Here is a 19,676-nt window from a genome sequence, read left to right as displayed (position 1 = left end):
TTTTTCTAGATAATGTGGGCTATTTCATATTTCTGTTTTCACTAACAACATCATTTGAAGAACAAACATCATTGTGGCAGTTCATATCTTGCAGTTAAACTGTAAATAAGACTTTAATCTCAAAGGTTTAATGTTCTCTTACTCTTAGTTCTGATCATATAACCCTAGACTGAGACACTGTCCAAAACAACTAACAATACACTGAACTCATGCGTTTTCAGTAACTTAAATTGTCATGTCTTTCTACACAATAATACCACAGCAAATGTTTCAAATCTGTGAGAAACTCAATAAAGTATTCAATAATTCAATGTGCTCGGGGGGGGGGGCTGGCTGGCTGGCTTGCATTATTTTTGGGGGGGCTTGTTACTCTATGTACTTGTGTAAAACACTGCTCAATCGTGGGTGGGTGCGTGTGTGCTCTCCAACGAATTGTGTGGGAACTCGGTGAGACTACGAAGGGTCTAAATAACACTGAAAAACACTTGTATTTCCTCGTGTGAACAGGCCTTATAGTTCATCTCCCTCTGATGAATCCATACTGAATTGTGTGTGTGTGTGTGTGTGTGCCAGGTACAGACCACGGACGTACTGCCTGGCGGACAGTGATGAGGAATCATCCAGTGCAGGGTCCTCCGACGAAGAGGATAGTTCAGAGGTCACCAATGATGTCCCTGGAGCAGAGGGGTGAGACTAATTACAGTGTATTTACTTTTACCCTGATTATTTACCTTGTTTACCTTTTTAAAGTACCTTTCTGTACTACTTGTATGTAATCCAGACTTTAATTTAGTTCAGACTTTTACATAAATCAAGGTAGATTTGCGTGACAAAGTAACACCCCTAAATCTCTCCTCTCCATTAGATACATGGGTGGCCGCCAGCCCAGTAAGATCATGCGCTTCGTGGACAAGATCGCCAAGTCCAAGTACTTCCAGAAGGCCACCGAGACGGAGTTCATCAAGAAGAAGATGGAGGAGGTGTCCAACACGCCCCTGCTGCTCACCGTGGAAGTACAGGCGCTCCGAGGAACGCTGGCCGTTAACATCCCACCCCCGCCCACTGACAGGATATGGTATGTTCTTAACAGCATACATACATCATACCTCCGCCCACCAACAGGATATGCTACACCCCAACACATTCATACCACCTCAATACATAATGAATACACTTTAATATAGTATTAAATGGGTGCCAATCAAACACATGTTGGCATACTGTTGTGCATTAGTTAATGCTGTTCTTCAATGCACTTGAGAACTCTGCTGGTGACTGATCACATCCCTGGAAAACTGACATTTTATGTACCTTATTATGTACCTAGTAACCTTTACCATTAACTTCTTGATGCACCCATCCCGTTACCGGGATCATTTTCGTCAACATCCGCTGAATTGCAGAGCGCCAAATTCAAATTCAATTATTACAAATATTAAATTTTTATGAAATCACAAGTGCAATATAGCAAAACACAGCTTAGCTTGTTGTTAATCCACCTGGTGTGTCAGATTTCAAAAAAGCTTTTCGGCAAAAGCATACCAAGTGTTTATGTAAGGACATCTCTCTCAGCAGACAAAACATTACAAACAGCTAGCAGCCAAGTAGATTTGTCACGAAAGTCAGAAAAGCAATAAAATGAATTGCTTACCTTTGATGATCTTCGGATGTTTGCACTAACGAGACTCCCAGTTACACAATAAATGTTCCTTTTGTTCAATAAAGATTATTTTTATATCTTATATCTATATATATCTATATATATTTGGTTGGCGCGTTATGTTCAGAAATCCACAGGTTCGAGCGGTCACGACCGGGCAGACAAAAATTCCAAATAGTATCCGTAAAGTTCGTAGAAACATGTCAAAAGTTTTTTATAATCAATCCTCAGGTTATTTTTAGAATATATAATCAATAATATTTCAACCGGACTGTACCTTCTTCAATAGGAGAGAGAGCAAAAATGTCTGCTCCAAGCTGTTACACATGCAAAACTCTGCTGGCACCCAGCCATACAATGCCACAATGAGATCTTTCTCGCTCATTTTTCAAAATAAACGTCTGAAACTATGTCTAAAGACTGTTCACACCATGGGGAAGCCTTAGGAAAATGAATCTGGTTGATATCCCTTTAAATGGAGCGAAGGCAGACAATGGAACAGAAAGCTTTCAGGAAAAACAGCACACCCGGGTTGGATTTTCCTCAGGTTTCCGCCTGCAATATCAGTTCTGTTATACTCACAATGTTTTGACAGTTTTGGAAACTTTAGAGTCTTTTCTATCCTAATCTGACAATTATATGCATATTCTGGGCCTGAGAAATAGGCAGTTTCATTTGGGTACGTTTTTCATCCAAACACCAAAATACTGCCCCCTACACTCAATGGGTTAACTTGCCCCACAGTACAATAACCAATGACCCAATGAGTGCTGCGTGATCTGTTCTAGTTGAAGTCTACACCCTGGTGTTTCTCTAGTGTGTTTGTTGACTCTGTTTTGAATCGCAGGTATGGCTTCAGGAGTCCACCCCACCTGGAGCTAAAGGCTCGGCCCAAACTGGGAGAGCGAGAGGTCACACTGGCCCACGTCACCGACTGGATCGAGAAGAAACTGGACCAGGAGTTTCAGGTATGTGTGTGTGTCTGCATGCCTGTGTCTGCATGCCTGTGTCTGCATGCCTGTGTCTGCATGCCTGTGTCTGCATGCCTGTGTCTGCATGCCTGTGTCTGCATGCCTGTGTCTGCATGCCTGTGTCTGCATGCCTGTGTCTGCATGCCTGTGTCTGCATGCCTGTGTCTGCATGCCTGTGTCTGCGTACTTTGTCCAAACTGTATGTCCACATACTACATCCAAATGTAACACCTCTGAATCTCTCCCATCTTCTCTCCGACGTAGAAAATCTTTGTCATGCCAAACATGGACGACCTGTGGCTGACCATCATGCACTCTGCCATGGACCCCCGCTCTTTTGGAACGCCCTCCACCTCCACAGCCGATACAACCCAGAGGGAAACGGAGCCCTCCGAAACAGAGGGGGGCGCCACAAACGGCATATGAAGGATTGTTTACAGTATTTGCCTGAAACGTGTGAATTAGAATGGGAGCCAAGGGGCCTTGTAGTAGTATAAGGCTTGTCGGTGTATAAGGACATACAAAAAGACATCCGTTACCACATAGACATTCCAATAGCTCCATACCCAAGGGTCTTTTTGTCACTGGCAGAACAGGATGACCTCATCAGATGAACTTTGACCCTTTAACAAGCTCACTGACGGAACGAGACAGAGGTCAGTCAACCACCAGGAAGGACAAACACTAAAAATAAAAACTGTCACTGCTGTTTTTTTTTTTTTTTTTTTTTATCTGTGTAGGATGAACAGACTTAGAAAATTACATTTTTTTAAGAATGTCACATGTAACAGTGATACAACCTTTGACAGGGGCAGGTTAGAGGCTAGTGGTATAGGTGGAACGGAGTGGAGAGTTTCTGTGGGTTATAAGGTTACACAGTGTCCTATGAACACATGGTTATTTCGCATTCACCGTTCACCTTACGTCCTAGGTAGGAAACAACTTTTGTTTGGGGAGCCAAATCAAGAGAATAAAGTGAAAAGAAATAGTTGAATGAGACATGCAACCGCTAGATTATACTTTTGTTATTGTACAGGTGTGTCTGCATTTGAGTGAGCATTTGTGTGTGTGAAGCCTGACACTAAAAGCAGGAGTGGATACTTTTGACAATGTCACATGTATTATTTGCCATATGATTTGAGGCATCAATGCTACCCTATGCTTTGTGTCCTAATGCTCATGGTCTGTGTCCAGGTGAACACTAACAGTATGTACACTTGCTGTGACCCCACATATCTTACTGCTCGGGGTAGAAGTTCCCCTTTACTACAGGTCTAGAATCAGATTACTCCACCCCAAATTCTAACTGTTTTGGGGATGAGAATATGTCTGACCCTACTGTATATCAGTGGCAAGGGGGAAAGTTCTACCTATTCCCCTCTTAACTGTACACCACACCTCTTTATATGCAAATGATCACTGTGTCCATATCTATATGGAAGCAGCTATATGAAGCCCCTCCCCTCGTTTGTCTCTGGAAGCCAATGCTATAGGGTTAGCCGTCATTACCTAGGCAACACGTGTCTTTAATTCACTAATGCCTATGCAAATTCCTTGCTAACTAAGGACATGGACATGAGGTGAGCAATGAGAAAGTAGTATATATATATAATCTTGTGAAGATACATTTCATAGAAATGTATTTCTGAAGAGGTGTACGTACATAAGGGGCCTAACACTTCTGTTGAATGTATGTATGGCTATATTGACAGATTGTTGGACTGTTTTATTGTTTGTTGTATGGAAACTATTCCTAACCAATCACATGGATTATTTTGATTGGGGTATGCCAAGTATTGCACAAGTTAAACAGAAGTTTTGATTTATTTTTTCCTTGTAAACACTAATGCAATTGTATCTACAGACATGTATTGCATATTTGCAGTGCTATTGTGTTATACTCTCTCTAGCATGTACAATACCCATGGCACGTTGAGACCATTCCTGTGGTGCTCGGTACCACACAGGTTTTCATTTATTCTTTCAAATGATGTAGGAAGTGTTGTGTTTTTTTTTTAATTTTTGTTTTGTGTGTATTTTCAAAATGGCCATCATCAACAGTTGCCAATGCTTGGAAATGAGCCACCTTGCCAGATGTGCTCCATGACACTTGGTAGAGTTAAACTAAATGATGTAGTGTACCCTTTGCCAAAACTATCATTAATACTGGGAAAATTAAACTGTTAACTCCAAAAACAATTTAAATCTCAAAAATCATCACTATTGAAGTCTGAATAATTTTCTATACTGTACTGTTATGTTTTCTTAATTTTGCAGTTAAGTTTTAAATGCACAGTATTGGATTTGTTTACATGAATTCCTATTTGTTTTCATTCCTTTTATTTGTCAGGACACTAAAGCACTGTTGTAGAATGTCATTGATGAAGGAATATCTCGTTTTCACTTTCCTTCTACAGTACTTCTAATTCGTTTCTTTCTTCATTTTCGTTTTATTGATTATTTGGTTGGTAATATTATTATTATTGGAACCCTTGATAAAGATGAGCCAAAAAGACTATCAAATAAATGACACAAATACTGCGCTATATTGCATGCATTTTTTAGTTTGTTGAAATTGTGATTTATTGTATATTAACACAATTGCTCAGAGAAAGAGATTTAGTTTAAAAAGTATTAAATCAATTATCAAAACGGTAGGCGTCAAAGTAATGGGCACCCCTGTTTTCAGTACCCCAGCACCGTACCTTTGTGAGAATAATGACACTGAGCCTTTAAAGATTTATTTTTTTAAAGATTGGAGAACACAGTGGGAGGGATCTGGGGAGCGTGCTAAAAGTATTGAAAACAGGGGTGGCAATCATTTTGACCCCTCATTTTTAAAATGAGCAATTGTATTCTCTGAGCAATTGTATTAGTATAAAATAATTACATTTTCAAATGTTTTGGCGTATACAATATAGCTCAGTATTTGTGTTATTTATTTTGTACAGTCTCTTTGCTCATCTTTATCAAGGGTGCCAATAATTATGGACCTGAATGTAGGCATAGTACCAGGTTGGAATTAGAATGTTTTGTAAAGCTTTGTCTGCTTTTCTGAAAGACAATGTACTATGACAGAATGATATGAATATCACATCAGATTTATACGATAAGAGTTGATGATTCTGCAAATGGATGGATTATTTAGATTTTTAAGGACAAATTTGTTGAGCCTCATCCATGTCTCCTGCTTGGCTGGAACATGTCTCTTGGTTGGGAGAGACAAAGTTTCCCTAAAGAAGTTCTCTAAAATGATGCCTTTTTATTTTTACAAAATAATGTTATTTGTTGATTTAGCAGGCTTTGTTCTTTTCTGTTATCGATTTTGTACGACTATGAATTGCAATGGTATTGTGGTACAAATTATTAAAAAATATCAGCTGGCTTTGTAATTATTCGCTCTTGATTGAAATAAAGTTTTTTTTTTTTATGAACCTATTTTTTTGTCATACTGAAGTTATTATAACTGCCACACTCACATGCCCATGCATCAATATTTAAAATGTTCAAATTCATTCATCTCTGAAAACCCATGTACTGCAATGCTTGAATTGTCCACAAATTTCAAACATGAATATTCATGAGGGGCGGCTCCATTCAGTTACATTATCCCTTCACGGAAGTGTATCGTTTCCTAGCAACGCCTGACCGGCTGACAAACAGTGGTGAGTCTGTCTGCCTGTTTTAAGTTTGCAAATTCAATTTCGTACTACTAGCTACAGGATGATTTATTGTTGCTGAAGAGGTGATAAAGCAACCGTAAGGTTTAGTAACTTATGCATTCGAGAATATTTCAAACATTCTGGTATTTTAAGCTGTTAGCTGTCAAATGAAAAATATGCTATTTAGTTAGCGTGCTTATCGGTTATATGCTATTAACGCTAACTTCAAGACAAGTGGATAGCAGCATGCAATAAGAAACATTATGCATGTAGTAGGCATAGCCATCATATCTATCTTATTTCATTTTGAAGCAAAAGTATGAGGGCCTAATAGATTATTATGTCGTCAACTTCATAACGTTAGTGAATCAAATTATTTGTGTCTGCTCTGTCATGTCTTCCCAGGTGATGACAGGAGGCTTTGTCAGCCAACTTTTACATTTGTATTATTGTTTCAATACATTATTTTCATTCTCTGACCTTTCTTTTGCCTTAATAACTCAAGAAGCAGGTAAGGCTTTCAATGAAAGGGTGTTAAAAGAGCAGGTGACATTATTTAGCAGACACTCTTATCCAGAGCAATTATGGTTAAGTGCCTTGCTCAAGGGCACATCAACTGATTTTTCACCTGGTCGGCTGGGGGATTCAAACCAGCGACCTTTCGGTTACTGGCACCAAAGCTCTTAATCGGTAGACCACCTGCCTATATGACTGCAATCAAATCCAATGTTGTTGTGACTTGGGTGTCACAAAGACAACCTTCTTGTAGTGCTGACAGAGTCAACCATCTTGGTCCCCACCGCATCCAATGGAGGGTGGGGGAAGTGAGGGAGGAGGGGAAGAGGAGAGGAGGGGAACCCCGCCACAGGAGGAGGAGATGAACAGCCAGGTGGTGCTGACGAGGCAGCAGAGGACTCTGGCGTTACTGTGGTACCTGTGCAGGAGGTTTGTGAAAGAGACTACTCTACAGCACAGAATATGTATTTTCTCACCTTTCTCAAGTTAGGATTTGTGAGTCTCATGATTTTGTATCATCGGCATTTTATTTGTAATCATTCAAAATCATGAAATTATTTCCAAAAGACGATTTAGACATGATTTAGCCGATGGTCAATGCACAGAATTAAAAATAAGACTTTATTATTAGTATTATATTGTGACTCTATGGATCAAAAAGTGACTTCCTGAGTGTCCTCCTGTCTGTCCTCCATGCAGGGTGGAGTAGGGACACTCAGGAAGTCACTTTTTGATCCATAGAGACACAATATAATACTAATAATAAAGTCTTATTTTTAATTCTGTGCATTGACCATCGGCTAAATCATGTCTAAATCGTCTCAGATGAACGTCTTAGTATGGCTTCTCCTATCTGCCTGCAGCCGCTGATGAGAAGGTTCCAGACTGCACTGAAGAACCACCTCCATAAGCAACTGGAGAGACTCAATGTAGAGTTGCGAGAGAAGGTGCAGTAGGTCTCTTCTTCTGAAGCAAAGACTCTAAATCCTTTCCAATGGTTCACAATCAAATCAACATGGACATCCACTTTACAGTACACATGCAGTACGATTCATACCATTTATTGGTCCCCGTTTTGAATTCACTCTTTTCCCAGGAGAGGGCGCCATTGACTTGTTTTGGCTCAATCTCGAAACATGACCCTGTGCTTTCATTTCAAAATACAAAATAAACTAATCTGCAACTAGAAATGATCTATAAGCAACAACAATTGATTTACAATTAATCACTATTGTTATAACATTAAGAAATATCCATAGGTCTTGCAGTGCTTTTCTAATGCATTTGCCATATGTAATTCTGACCCCAAGCTATCCTCTCTTTCCCTCCCCTCCTCCACCCATCTCCCTAGATGGCTATTTAGACCGCAGGCGGCCACCCAGTGCCAACAGGCCCAGGATCAGCTAGAGGGGGTCCGAAGCCAGTACCGCACCAGCCAGGCCGGCAAGCAGAGGTCACACGGTGAGACCCATAGAGATATAACCACCGATCAAGCAACATTATGCACTTATTTTGCTGTGATAATATAGGTCAAATTAAGATCCTATATGTGTACTATGGCTTGGGCCAGGAGTTTTTCTTGACCTAATCAAGGAAAAAATCAGTACCCTAACCTAGTTATAATAGTCCATAACGGTCACCTAAAGGTTTTCCTGGTCAGGTGACATAGTCAGGAAAAACTCCTGTCCCTAACTACGTCTATCACCTCCTTCCTCAGTATCCCAGCTGCAGAGTGAGGTAGAGAACCTGGCACTGCGTCTGTTCTACATGCAGGTGGTTAACGCCGACCTGCACTCCGACATTACGGCCATGAAGAACACCTCGCGCAAGCCCCACTCCGAGAAGACCCAGGCAGAAACACACCTGATTCAAGATCAGCCAAATGGCATGTTAGTTCTAATGTTAACCTTTCTGGGCCAAACAGCAAAACTGTTCCTGGACCAGTTCTTATTACTATGGCTGAATCTTCTCTCTCTCTCTCTACCCCCCTATCAATTCAATTTCAATTCAATTTAAGGTTTTTTTTGGCATGGGAAACATGTTAACATTGCTAAAGCAAGTGAAAAATCAATGAACAAAAGTTGAATAAACAACAACAATTTTCAGTAAACATTACACTCACAGAAGTTCCAAAAGAATAAAGACATGTCAAATGCCATTATGTACTGTATACTGTATACTCTATATACTTGACAGTGTTGTAATGTTGTAAAGTACGAAAGGGAAAATAAATCAACATAAATATGGGTTGTATTTACAATGGTGCTAGTTCTATACTGGTTGCCCTTTTCCTATGGCAACAAGTCACAAATCTTGCTGTTGTGATGGCACACTGTGATATTTCACCCAGTAGATATGGGGGTTTTGTGTATCTGTGTAATCTGAGGGAAATACGTGTCTCTAATATGGGTCATATATTTGGCAGGAGGTCAGGAAGTGCAATTCAGTTTCCACCTCATTTTGTGGGCGGTGTGCACATAGCCTGTCTTCATTTGAGAGCCAGGTCTGCCTACGACAGCCTTTCTCAATAGCAAGGCTATGTTCACTGAGTCTGTACATAGTCAAAGCTTTCCTTAAGTTTGGGTCAGTCACAGTGGTCAGGTATTCTGCCACTGTGTACTCTCTGTTTAGGGCCATGGAGCATTCTAGTTTGCTCAGTTTTTTTGTTAATTATTTGACACATTGGAAATAATTATCTTTTTGTTTTCTCATGATTTGGTTGGGTCTAATTATGTTGCTGTCCTGGAGCTCTGTGGGGTCTGTTTGTGAACAGAGCCCCAGGACCAGCTTGCTTAGGGGACTCTTCTCCAGGTTCATCTCTCTGAAGGTGATGGCTTCGTAATGGAAGGTTTGAGAATCCTTTTAGGTGGTTGTAGAATTGAACTGCTCTTTTCTGGATTTGATAATTAGAGGGTATCGGCCTAATTCTCCTCTGCATATGCATTATTTGGTGTTTGACGTTGAACACATAGGATATTTTTCCAGAATTCAGCACGCAGTCTCAATTTGGTGTTTGTCCCATTTTGTTCTTGCTTGGTGAGTGGAGGGCTATGGGTTCTATAACTGATTCTCCCTCTCTCTACCCCCCTCTCTCTAACCGGATCACCAAGCATGTCACCGTCATCGAGCGCAAGCAGGCCACCATCAACGTTTACAACAAGAAGATTGAGCAGCTCGTCGCCAGCACTGGGGTGAGAGTTAACTTACAACCAAGCACTGACCAGTAACCAGCTGAATATTTTGGGGTTATTGTCTAATAATAAACGACTATAGGTGCTGAATCAAAAATAAGTGGCACCTACAGATCTAGAATGATATTCTATTTTTATGGTAGCACCATTCTCTACAATAAGACTGGAGCTAAAATGGATTTGAAACGTTTCAGCTTTGAAAAATGCAAATTTTCCTGACTTTCTATGTTGTCTTGATCACGTCCCTACGTACGTCAACAGCACGAGGACCTGGGCCTGTTGGAGATCTAGGCCAGTATTCTGACCAAGCAGCTGGAGGGGGTGGGAGGAGAGATCAAGGAGCAGCAGCAGCTCTGGCTGCGGCAGCAGGGGGAACTAGTGAGACTGAGCCAGGAGAAACAGGCCCGGATCGCCGCCCTGCTCACACTGCAGGCCCAATTCACCATCCTACAGCAGAGGAAAGTCTGCACCGAGAGTACGTAAACACCCGCGGACCCGCACACACACTGACCCAGGAGAAACGGGCTCAGAACACCACTCTGCTCACACTACGGACGCAACTCTCCATCCGCAACAAGAGTAAAACACACGCACAGTGGATATAGAGAGAAATATGATTTATTTAAGTGTCATACACCTACCAGTACCCAGCCCACAGATGGTTCTTTGTGACCCTGACCAAACAAACACACTCCCGTCCCCAACACACACACCCTAAGCCATGGTCTCCCCCAACACACACACCCTAAGCCATGGTCTCCCCACCTCTCCGCTGTCTCCCGTCCAGGTGAGATGCAACAGGAGCAGCGTGAGCAGGCCGAGATGGAGAGACACATGAAGGAGCTGATGTCGGACATGTTGAAGCTCAACTTCCTGCTGATTGAGAGCAGGCATCTCAACCAGGCCCTGAAGCAGGGCAATGTCCTGATGGACATTGGTCAAACTGGTGTTCATCAGTCCCCCAGTCAAATATGTACAGTACACATACTGTATGCTTAATATGTGTGTCTATGTTGCGTGTGTCCCCACCCTAACAGCAAAGCGGAGGAGTGTGAGGGTCCCTCAAGAGCTGCAGCACGGCCAGGCCAGTCTGAGCAGCAGTCTGCGGGACAAACAGCTGCAGCTGGGAGAGCTCCACAGAGCCAGAACTGTCCTCACCTCAGACTTCCACTGTCTGCAGGACACCAAATAGAGGGTACGCGATGTAGACACATTCACATTCACTCTCAACATTATTCCTGCCCAGCTTATTGTTATCCATAGTTGAGAAGTAGTTTTCACTGTGCATAGCTGTTTGAATATCTCTTTTCATCTCATGCCATGTCTTTTTTAATCTCTTATCCATCCTTCTTTTCCTTTCTCGGGTCTGGTTCTCTCGCTCTGTCTCTCTTTCTCTCTCACACCTAATCTCTCTCTATCCTCCCTTTCTCCCTCTCTCTCTCTCTCTCTCTCTCTCTCTCTCTCTCTCTCTGTCTCTCTCTCCTCCCTCCCCCGCTCTTCTGTCACCTTCATCTCTCCTCTTTCCATTCCTCTAGAACCTGGCCCATCTGGTCTTCCTCCAGGGCCGGGCCAAGCAGCTCCAAGCGGTGCATGAGGGTCGCGCCCTGTCCACCGGTGAAGCCTTGGAGCCTGCGTTGCAGGAGGAGCGTCTGCACGCTGTGGCCACCATCCTGCACAGTGTCCAGCAGGAGTTCCCCCAGCACCAAGGGGCGCTACGACGCCTCTCCCTAGCCCTGCCCGCGTGCTTGCTGACACCGCTTGGTCAGGAGACCCACTGACTATTACATGACTGAAAACTCCCATCATAGGATCACCCACGGAGTAGATTGGAGATAGAGATCCATTATAGTTGTAGGATTTTACTGCTCTATGGTGTTCTATGTTACTCTGACTGTTAGAATTTGGGAGCTGGACTTGGGGTGGAAGCTCTCCTCCTGGCCTTGATTGGGCAATTTAGGTTTTCAGAATATTTCAGTTTATTTTGTTTCAGTTCATTTTCAGTTGATAAAATGAAGAGTTGATTTAATATATACACGGAAACATCCTGCCAGCGTGTGAAAATAATATTGTCCATGGATAAACTGAAGATACACATACAGTATATAAACATTAAAGGCAACATTTGATATTATTTCTTTACTTAATATCCGCAAACTAGCTAAATCTTAAATATGGAATCACTAAAGCCAGCCTGTGAATGATCATATGTCAAATCAAAGTTTATTTGTCACGTGTGCGGAATACAACAGCTGTAGGCTTTACAGTGAACTGCTTACTTGCAGGCTCTAACCAACAGTGCAAAAAAGGTATTAGGTGAACAATAGGTAAGTAAAGAAATAAAACAACAGTGAAAAATAACAGTAGCGAGGCTATATACAGTAGCGAGGCTATAGCAGTAGTGAGGCTACATACAGGCACCGGTTAGTTGGGCTGATTTGAGGTAGTATGTACATGTAGATATGGTTAAAGTGACTGCATATATGATCATTTTTTTATTTTACCTTTATTTTACTAGGCAAGTCAGTTAAGAACAAATTCTTATTTTCAATGACGGCCTAGGAACAGAGAGTAGCAGTGTAAACGAGGGGGGTGGGAGAGGCACACAATGCAAATAGTCCAGATAGCCATTTGATTACCTGTTCAGGAATCTTATGGCTTGGGGGTAAAAACTGTTGAGAAGCCTTTTTGTCCTAGACTTGGCACTCCGGTACCGCTTGCCATGCATTAGTAGAGAGAACAGTCTATGACTGGGGTCTTTGACAATTTTCTGGGCCTTCCTCTGACACCGCCTGGTGTAGAGGTCCTGGATGGCAGGCAGCTTAGCCCCAGTGATGTACTGGGCCGTATGCACTACCCTCTGTACTGCCTTGCGGTCAGAGGCCGAGCAATTGCCGTACCAGGCAGTGATTCAACCAGTCAGGATGCTCCCGATGTTGCAGCTGTAGAACCTTTTGAGGATCTCAGGATCCATGCCAAATCTTTTTAGTTTCCTGAGGGGGAATAGGCTTTGTCGTGCCCTCTTCACGACTGTCTTGGTGTGTTTGGACCATTCTAGTTGGTTGGTGATGTGGACACCAAGGAACTTGACGCCCAACCTGCTCCACTACAGCCCCCGTCGATGAGAATGGGGGCGTGCTCAGTCCTCCTTTTCCTGTAGTCCACAATCATCTCCTTAGTCTTGGTTATGTTGAGGGATAGGTTGTTATTCTGGCACCACCCAGCCAGGTCTCTGACCTCCTTCCTGTAGACTATCTAGTCATTGTCGGTGATCAGGCCTACCACTGTTGTGTTGTCTGCAAACTTAATGATGGTGTTGGAGTCGTGCCTGGCCATGCAGTCGTGGGTGAACAGGGAGTACAGGAGAGGACTGAGCATGCACCCCTGGGGGGCTCCAGTGTTGAGGATCAGCGTGGCAGATGTGTTGCTACCTACCCTCACCACCTGGGGGCGGCCCCTCAGGAAGTCCAGGATCTAGTTGCAGAGGGAGGTGTTTAGTCCCAGGATCCTTAAAAACGTCTTAGGGATCAAATCCCGTCAAATGGCAGAGCGCCAAATTCAAATAAAATGGCAGAGCGCCAAATTAAAATAAAATTATTAGAAATATTTAACTTTCATACAATCACAAGTGCAATACACCAAATTAAAGCTTTACTTCTTGTTAATCCAGCCACCATGTCAGATTTCAAAAAGGCATTACGGCAAAAGCAAACCATGCTATTATCTGAGGACAGCACCCCATTATAAAAACACATGACAATCATATTTCAACCCGCCAGGCACCACACAAAAGTCAGAAATAACGATATAATTCAAGCCTTACCTTTGAAGAGCTTCTTCTGTTGGCACTCCAATATGTCCCATAAACATCACAAAGGATCCTTTTGTTCAATGAATTCCGTCATTATATCTCCAAAATGTCCATTTATTTGGCGTGTTTGATCCCAAAAACACTGGTTCCAACTCGTCCGACATGACTACACATTATCGAATAAGTTACCTGTAAACTTTGTCCAAACATTTCAAACAACTTTTCTAATCTAACTTTAGGTATTTTTTAATGTAAATAATGAATTAAATTTAAGACGGGGTAAATTGCGTTCAATAGCGGATAAAAACAAAGTGGAGTGAGCTTTCAGGTCGTGCGCCCCAACCACAACAGTACACTTGGCTATCCACCCAGATAGGAAATGGCTACTTCTTCATTACTCAAAGGAAAAACATCAACCAATTTCTAAAAACTGTTGACATCTAGTGGAAGCGATAGGAACTGGAAGCATATTTCTATTAAAATGGGCTTGCCATAGAAAACAAATAGAAAACAGATTGACCTAAAAAAAAACTCCCTGGATGGATTGGGCTCGGGGTTTCACCTGCCAAATCAGTTCTGTTATACTCACAGACATTATTCAAACCGTTTTAGAATCTTCCGAGTGTTTTCTATCCAAATCTACTAATACTATCATATCTTCTGGGCCTGAGTAGCAGGCAGTTTACTTTGGGCACGCTTTTCATCCGGACGTGAAAATACTATGGTGTTGAACGCTGAGCTGTAGTAAATGAATAGCATTCTCACATAGGTGTTCCTTTTGTCCAGGTGGGAAAGGGCAGTGTGAGGTGCAATAGAGAGTGCATAATCTGTGGATCCGTTTGGGCGGTATGCAAATTGGAGTGGTTTTAGGGTTTCTGGGATAATGGTGTTGCCCTTACCATCCTTTCAAAACACTTCATGGCTACGGACGTGAGTGCTACGGGTCTGTAGTAATTTAGGCAGGTTGCCTTCGTGTTCCTGGGCACAGGGACTATGGTGGTCTGCTTGAAACATGTTGGTATTACAGACTCAATCAGGGACATGTTGAAAATGTCAGTGAAGACACCTGCCAGTTGGTCAGCACATGCCCGTAGCACACATTCTGGTAATCCGTCTGGCCCCGCAGCCTTGTGAATGTTGACCTGTTTAAAGGTTTTGCTGACGTCGGCTGCGTAGAGTGTGATCACACAGTCGTCCGGAACAGCTGATGCTCTCATGCATGCCTCAGTGTTGCATCCCTCGAAACAAGCATAGAAGTGATTTAGCTTGTCTGGTAGGCTTGTGTCACTGGGAAGCTCGCAGCTGTGCTTCCCTTTGTAGTCTGTAATAGTTTACAAGCCCTGCCACATAAGATGTGCATCGGAGCAGGTGTAGTACGATTCAATCTTAGCCCTGTATTGACGCTATGTCTGTTTGATGGTTCGTCGGAGGGAGTAGCAGTATTTCTTAGAAGCTTCCGGGTTAGAGTCCCGCACCTTGAAAACGGCAGCTCTACCCTTTAGCTCGTTGCCTGTAATCCATTGCTTGTGGTTGGGGTACGTACGTACAGTCACTGTGGGGACGACGTCCTCGATGCACTTATTGATAAAGCCAGTGACTGATGTGGTGTACTCCTCAATGCCATCGGAAGAATCCTGGAACATGTTCCAGTCTGTGATAGCAAAACAGTCCTGTTGTTTAGCATCTGCTTCATCTCACCACTTTTTTATAGATCGAGTCACTGGTGCTTCCTGCTTTAATTTTTGCTTGTAAGCAGGAATCAGGAGGATAGAATTGTGGTCAGATTTACCAAATGGAGGGCGAGGGAGAGCTTTGTACGTGTCTCTGTGTGTGGAGTAAAGGTGATCTAGAATTTTTGTTCTCTCTGGTTGCACATTTAACAGAAATTAGGTAGAACTGATTTACGTTTCCCAGCATTAAAGTCTCCGGCCACTAGGAGCGCCACCTCTGGGTGAGTGGTTTCCTGTTTGCTTATTTCCTTATACAGCTGACTGAGTGCGGTCTTAGTGCCAGCATCTGTCTGTGATGGTAAATAAACAGCAACGAAAAGTATAGCTGAAAACTCTCTAGGCAAGTAGTGTGGTCTGCAATTTGTGTCAGGAAAATAACCTCAAACTCAACGTCAACAAAACTAAGGAGATGATTGTGGACTTCAGGAAACAGCAGAGGGAACACACCCCTATCCACATCGATGGAACAGTAGTGGAGAGGGTAGCAAGTTTTAAGTTCCTCTGCGTACACATCACAGACAAACTGAATTGGTCCATCCACACAGACAGCATCGTGAAGAAGGCGCAGCAGCGCCTCTTCAACCTCAGGAGGCTGAAGAAATTTGGCTTGTCACCCAAAGCACTACAGATGCACAATCGAGAGCATCCTGTCGGGCTGTATCACCGCCTGGTACGGCAACTGCTCCGCCCACAACCGTAAGGCTCTCCAGAGGGTAGTGAGGTCTGCACAACACATCACCGGGGGCAAACTACCTGCCCTCCAGGACACCTACACCACCCGATGTCACAGGAAGGCCATAAAGATCATCAAGGACAACAACCACCCGAGCCACTGCCTGTTCACCCCGCTATCATCCAGAAGGCGAGGTCAGTACAGGTGCATCAAAGCTGGGACCAAGAGACTGAAAAACAGCTTCTATCTCAAGGCCATCAGACTGTTAAACAGCCACCACTAACATTGAGTGGCTGCTGCCAACACACTGACTCACTTCCAGCCACTTTAATAATGGGAATTGATGGGAATTGATGTAAAATATATCACTAGCCACTTTAAACAATGCTACTTAATATAATGTTTACATACCCTACATTATTTATCTAATATGTATATACTGTACTCTATATCATCTACTGCATCTTTATGTAATACATGTATGTATCACTAGCCACTTTAAACTATGCCACTTTGTTTACATGCTCAACTCATATTTATATACTGTACTCGATACCATCTACTGCATCTTGCCTATGCCGCTCTGTACCATCACTCATTCATATATCTTTATGTACATATTCTTTATCCCTTTACACTTGTGTGTATAAGGTAGTAGTTTTGGAATTGTTAGCTAGATTACTCGTTGGTTATTACTGCATTGTCGGAACTAGAAGCACAAGCATTTCGCTACACTCGCATTAACATCTGCTAACCATGTGTATGTGACAAATAAAATGTTATTTGATTTGAGATACTCTACTTCAGGCGAGCAAAATCTAGAGACTTCCTTAGATAATAACAAACAGAGAAACAACAATTCAATGCCTTTAAGCATCACTTAACATAAATTAAAGGATATGTCCATCAAAGTCAAATATCAGATAATATTGGATAATTGTCTGGTTCCACCAACCAATAAGCAGTCGCTGACATCATAGTCAGGAAGTTTTTCCCAAATGGTCCCCTCTCTCCAGGGGTTTCTTTGTGAATCAACACCGGGCCCCTTTGGAATTTATTCTCTATTCAACTCTGGATATCTAATCCATTTATATAACTAGATTATCACCCTAATCTCATGCGTTCCTGAAGTGCCTTTTGTCACAGTTTGGGGCTCCAGCAAGGGAAGGGAGCTCCCAAACTGTTTTTATTTTATTTTTTTGAACCTTTTATTTAGCTAGGCAGGTCAGTTAAGAACAAAATCTTATTTACTGTGACGGCCTAGGAACAGTGGATTAACTGCCTTGTTCAGGGGCAAAACGACAGATTTTTACCTTGTCAGCTCTGTGATTCGATCTAGAAACCTTTCGGTTACTGGCCCAAAGTTCTAACTACTAGGCTACCTGCCGCTCAACAACTGTCCCTAAATCAGTGATGATCCGGAACCAGGCCAGTCACAAATTACATTCCCCCTCTTTTCAACAACTTTTGCTGTTATATATGTTTCACTGATGGATCAAGAAGTAGTTTGTGTACTTACTGTCAGAGAAACCTTTGTTATAGGAATCTTTATTGTCAGTGATGGCTGTTATTTAGAGGCTTGGCCTCAATCTCTCACATAGCTTTGCCAGTGGCTTTGTTTGCCTGTTACATGACCAGTTAGGTGCTATTATAATACACACAATGAATTGAATTGGAAGGGTGAGAAGGCCAGGTTACACATTAGTGAGGCCACAGCCCTTCAGTTGGCACAGATCAAGATCAGCCGGTGGACCACCCACTAACCTGTTATGTTTCGTCCTAGGATGCGTCTCTATAGTCTATGAAGGCTTCCTTTCCTCGCATCCTCTCGCTCATCTGCTCTGATCTAAGGGTGCATGATAGGTGAAAGCATGTAGTTGATGCCTACTAGGAAGTTGCTTTCAAATCAGTGAATTACAATTTTACAGCGCAGGAACAGGAAATGTATCCTTTTTCCATACTTTGGGTTTGATTGAATTTCTTTCAGTAACACTTTACTTAAATCATCCAGGTATAATTCTTTATAACTTGTTATAAGTATGTTTAACACTTTATTATGTAAGAAGGCTTGTAATGTGTTTGTGTATGACCTGTATTCGAAGGCCTATAGCTGCACTTGCCATCTGGTCTAACTGGTATTGTCAACATAAGTGTACATTAAGGTGTACATTAAGGCAGTCCAATTCTGATCTGTTTTTCCTCTAGTTGGTCTTTTGACCAATCCCATCGGATCTTTTCACATCCAATCTTTTTCAGAGTTGATCTGATTGGTCAAAAGACCAATTAGGGAAGAAAAAAAATCTGAATTTGGCTGCCTGTGTAAACGCAGCCTTGGTGTCCGTGTCGACGGATGAAGGGACACATACCGAAGTGACAATATATATTTTAAAATAAGTAGTTAGTATGTTCTGCACTTTTTCACTGTGACACCAAATTAATTTATACAAGTCTAGTCAGTCTCATATATGGGCATCTGTCAGTGTTGATTGAGAAATCAGTCGCAGTGGTGTGGATTCATATTGTTTCTCTTAACTTAAACTTGTTGTTGATGGTTTCATTGGTTGTCACAAAAACAACATCCTAGTTCCATTGGTATTGCACACACAGTGTCTAGGCTACTTTACATAAAGACCTTTTATAAGACAGGCTATAACTCAAGGAAGCTCCCAAGTAAATAGCCTACATGCAGTAGGCCGTAGGGAAGTAACTCAATGGAATGAATATGGTTTTGAAGGTGCAACTACTGATGTGTCATCTCAATGACCATTTGATTTTCCAGTAAAGTTATGACGCCATTGCAATTGTAATATATTTAAATAGCAACCAGGATTCCACATTATTCAAATGCATTTTCCATGTGACATCTCATGAACTAAAAATTGACACACTATATATACAAAAGTATGTGGACACCCCTTCAAATTTGTGGATTTGGTTATTTCAGCCACACCCAATGCTGAGAGGCGTTTAAAATCGAGCACGCAGCCATGCCATCTCCATAGACAAACATTGGCCGTAGATTGGCCTTACTGAAGAGCTCAGTGACTTTCAACGTGGCACCATCATAGGATGCCACTTTTCCAACAAATCAGTTCGTCAAATTTCTGCCCTGGTCAACTGTAAGTGCTGTAATTGTGAAGTGGAAGTGGAAACATCTAGGAGCAACAATGGCTCAGCCGCGAAGTGGTAGGCCACACAAACTCACAGAACGGGACCGCAGAGTGCTGAAGTGCGTAGTGTGTAAAAATCGTCTGTCCTCGGTTGCAACACTCACTACCGAGTTCCAAACTGCCTCTGGAAGCAACATCAGAAAGCTTCATGAAATGGGCTTCCTTGGCCGAGCAGCCATTTTTCATGGTTCGGGCTAGGCCCCTTAGCTCCAGTGAAGGGGAATGTTAACGCTACAGCATACATGACATTCTAAATGATTCTGTGCTTCCAACTTTGTGGCAATAGTTTGGGGAA

The 19,676-nt window shown here is 42.4% G+C and overlaps 1 protein-coding gene and 1 pseudogene across 13 annotated transcripts in view; both read left to right on the top strand.

The window, feature by feature from the left end:
- LOC110493695 (testis-expressed protein 2) overlaps positions 1-6,069 on the top strand; it is a 57,681-nt gene extending 51,612 nt beyond the window's left edge. For 8 of the 12 annotated variants that reach the window (XM_090204809.1, XM_021568105.3, XM_090204810.1 and 5 more), the window contains 4 exons: positions 574-687; positions 866-1,075; positions 2,508-2,628; positions 2,896-6,069. In XM_090204809.1, coding sequence (XP_090060935.1) covers positions 574-687; positions 866-1,075; positions 2,508-2,628; positions 2,896-3,057 — 607 coding nt within the window. In that variant the 3' untranslated portion in view covers positions 3,058-6,069. The remainder of the gene's footprint in view (positions 1-573; positions 688-865; positions 1,076-2,507; positions 2,629-2,895) is intronic. The other 4 variants (XM_090204811.1, XM_021568109.3, XM_021568107.3 and 1 more) reach the window with 1 other exon arrangement.
- Positions 6,070-7,648: 1,579 nt separating this feature from the next.
- Positions 7,649-12,117, top strand: LOC110493694 (coiled-coil domain-containing protein 40-like; annotated as a pseudogene). Its single transcript, XR_016488129.1, has 8 exons — positions 7,649-7,761; positions 8,161-8,270; positions 8,527-8,752; positions 9,621-9,636; positions 9,782-10,000; positions 10,262-10,475; positions 10,788-11,195; positions 11,536-12,117. The product of XR_016488129.1 is annotated as a coiled-coil domain-containing protein 40-like (transcript).
- Positions 12,118-19,676: the final 7,559 nt, after the last annotated feature.

This window comes from Oncorhynchus mykiss, chromosome 17 (assembly GCF_057628025.1).
Source record: "Oncorhynchus mykiss isolate SJ-2025 chromosome 17, ASM5762802v1, whole genome shotgun sequence".
NCBI lineage: Eukaryota > Metazoa > Chordata > Actinopteri > Salmoniformes > Salmonidae > Oncorhynchus > Oncorhynchus mykiss.
The sequence above is the reverse complement of the archived record's forward strand: the minus strand, read 5'-3'. Positions and strand labels throughout refer to the sequence as shown.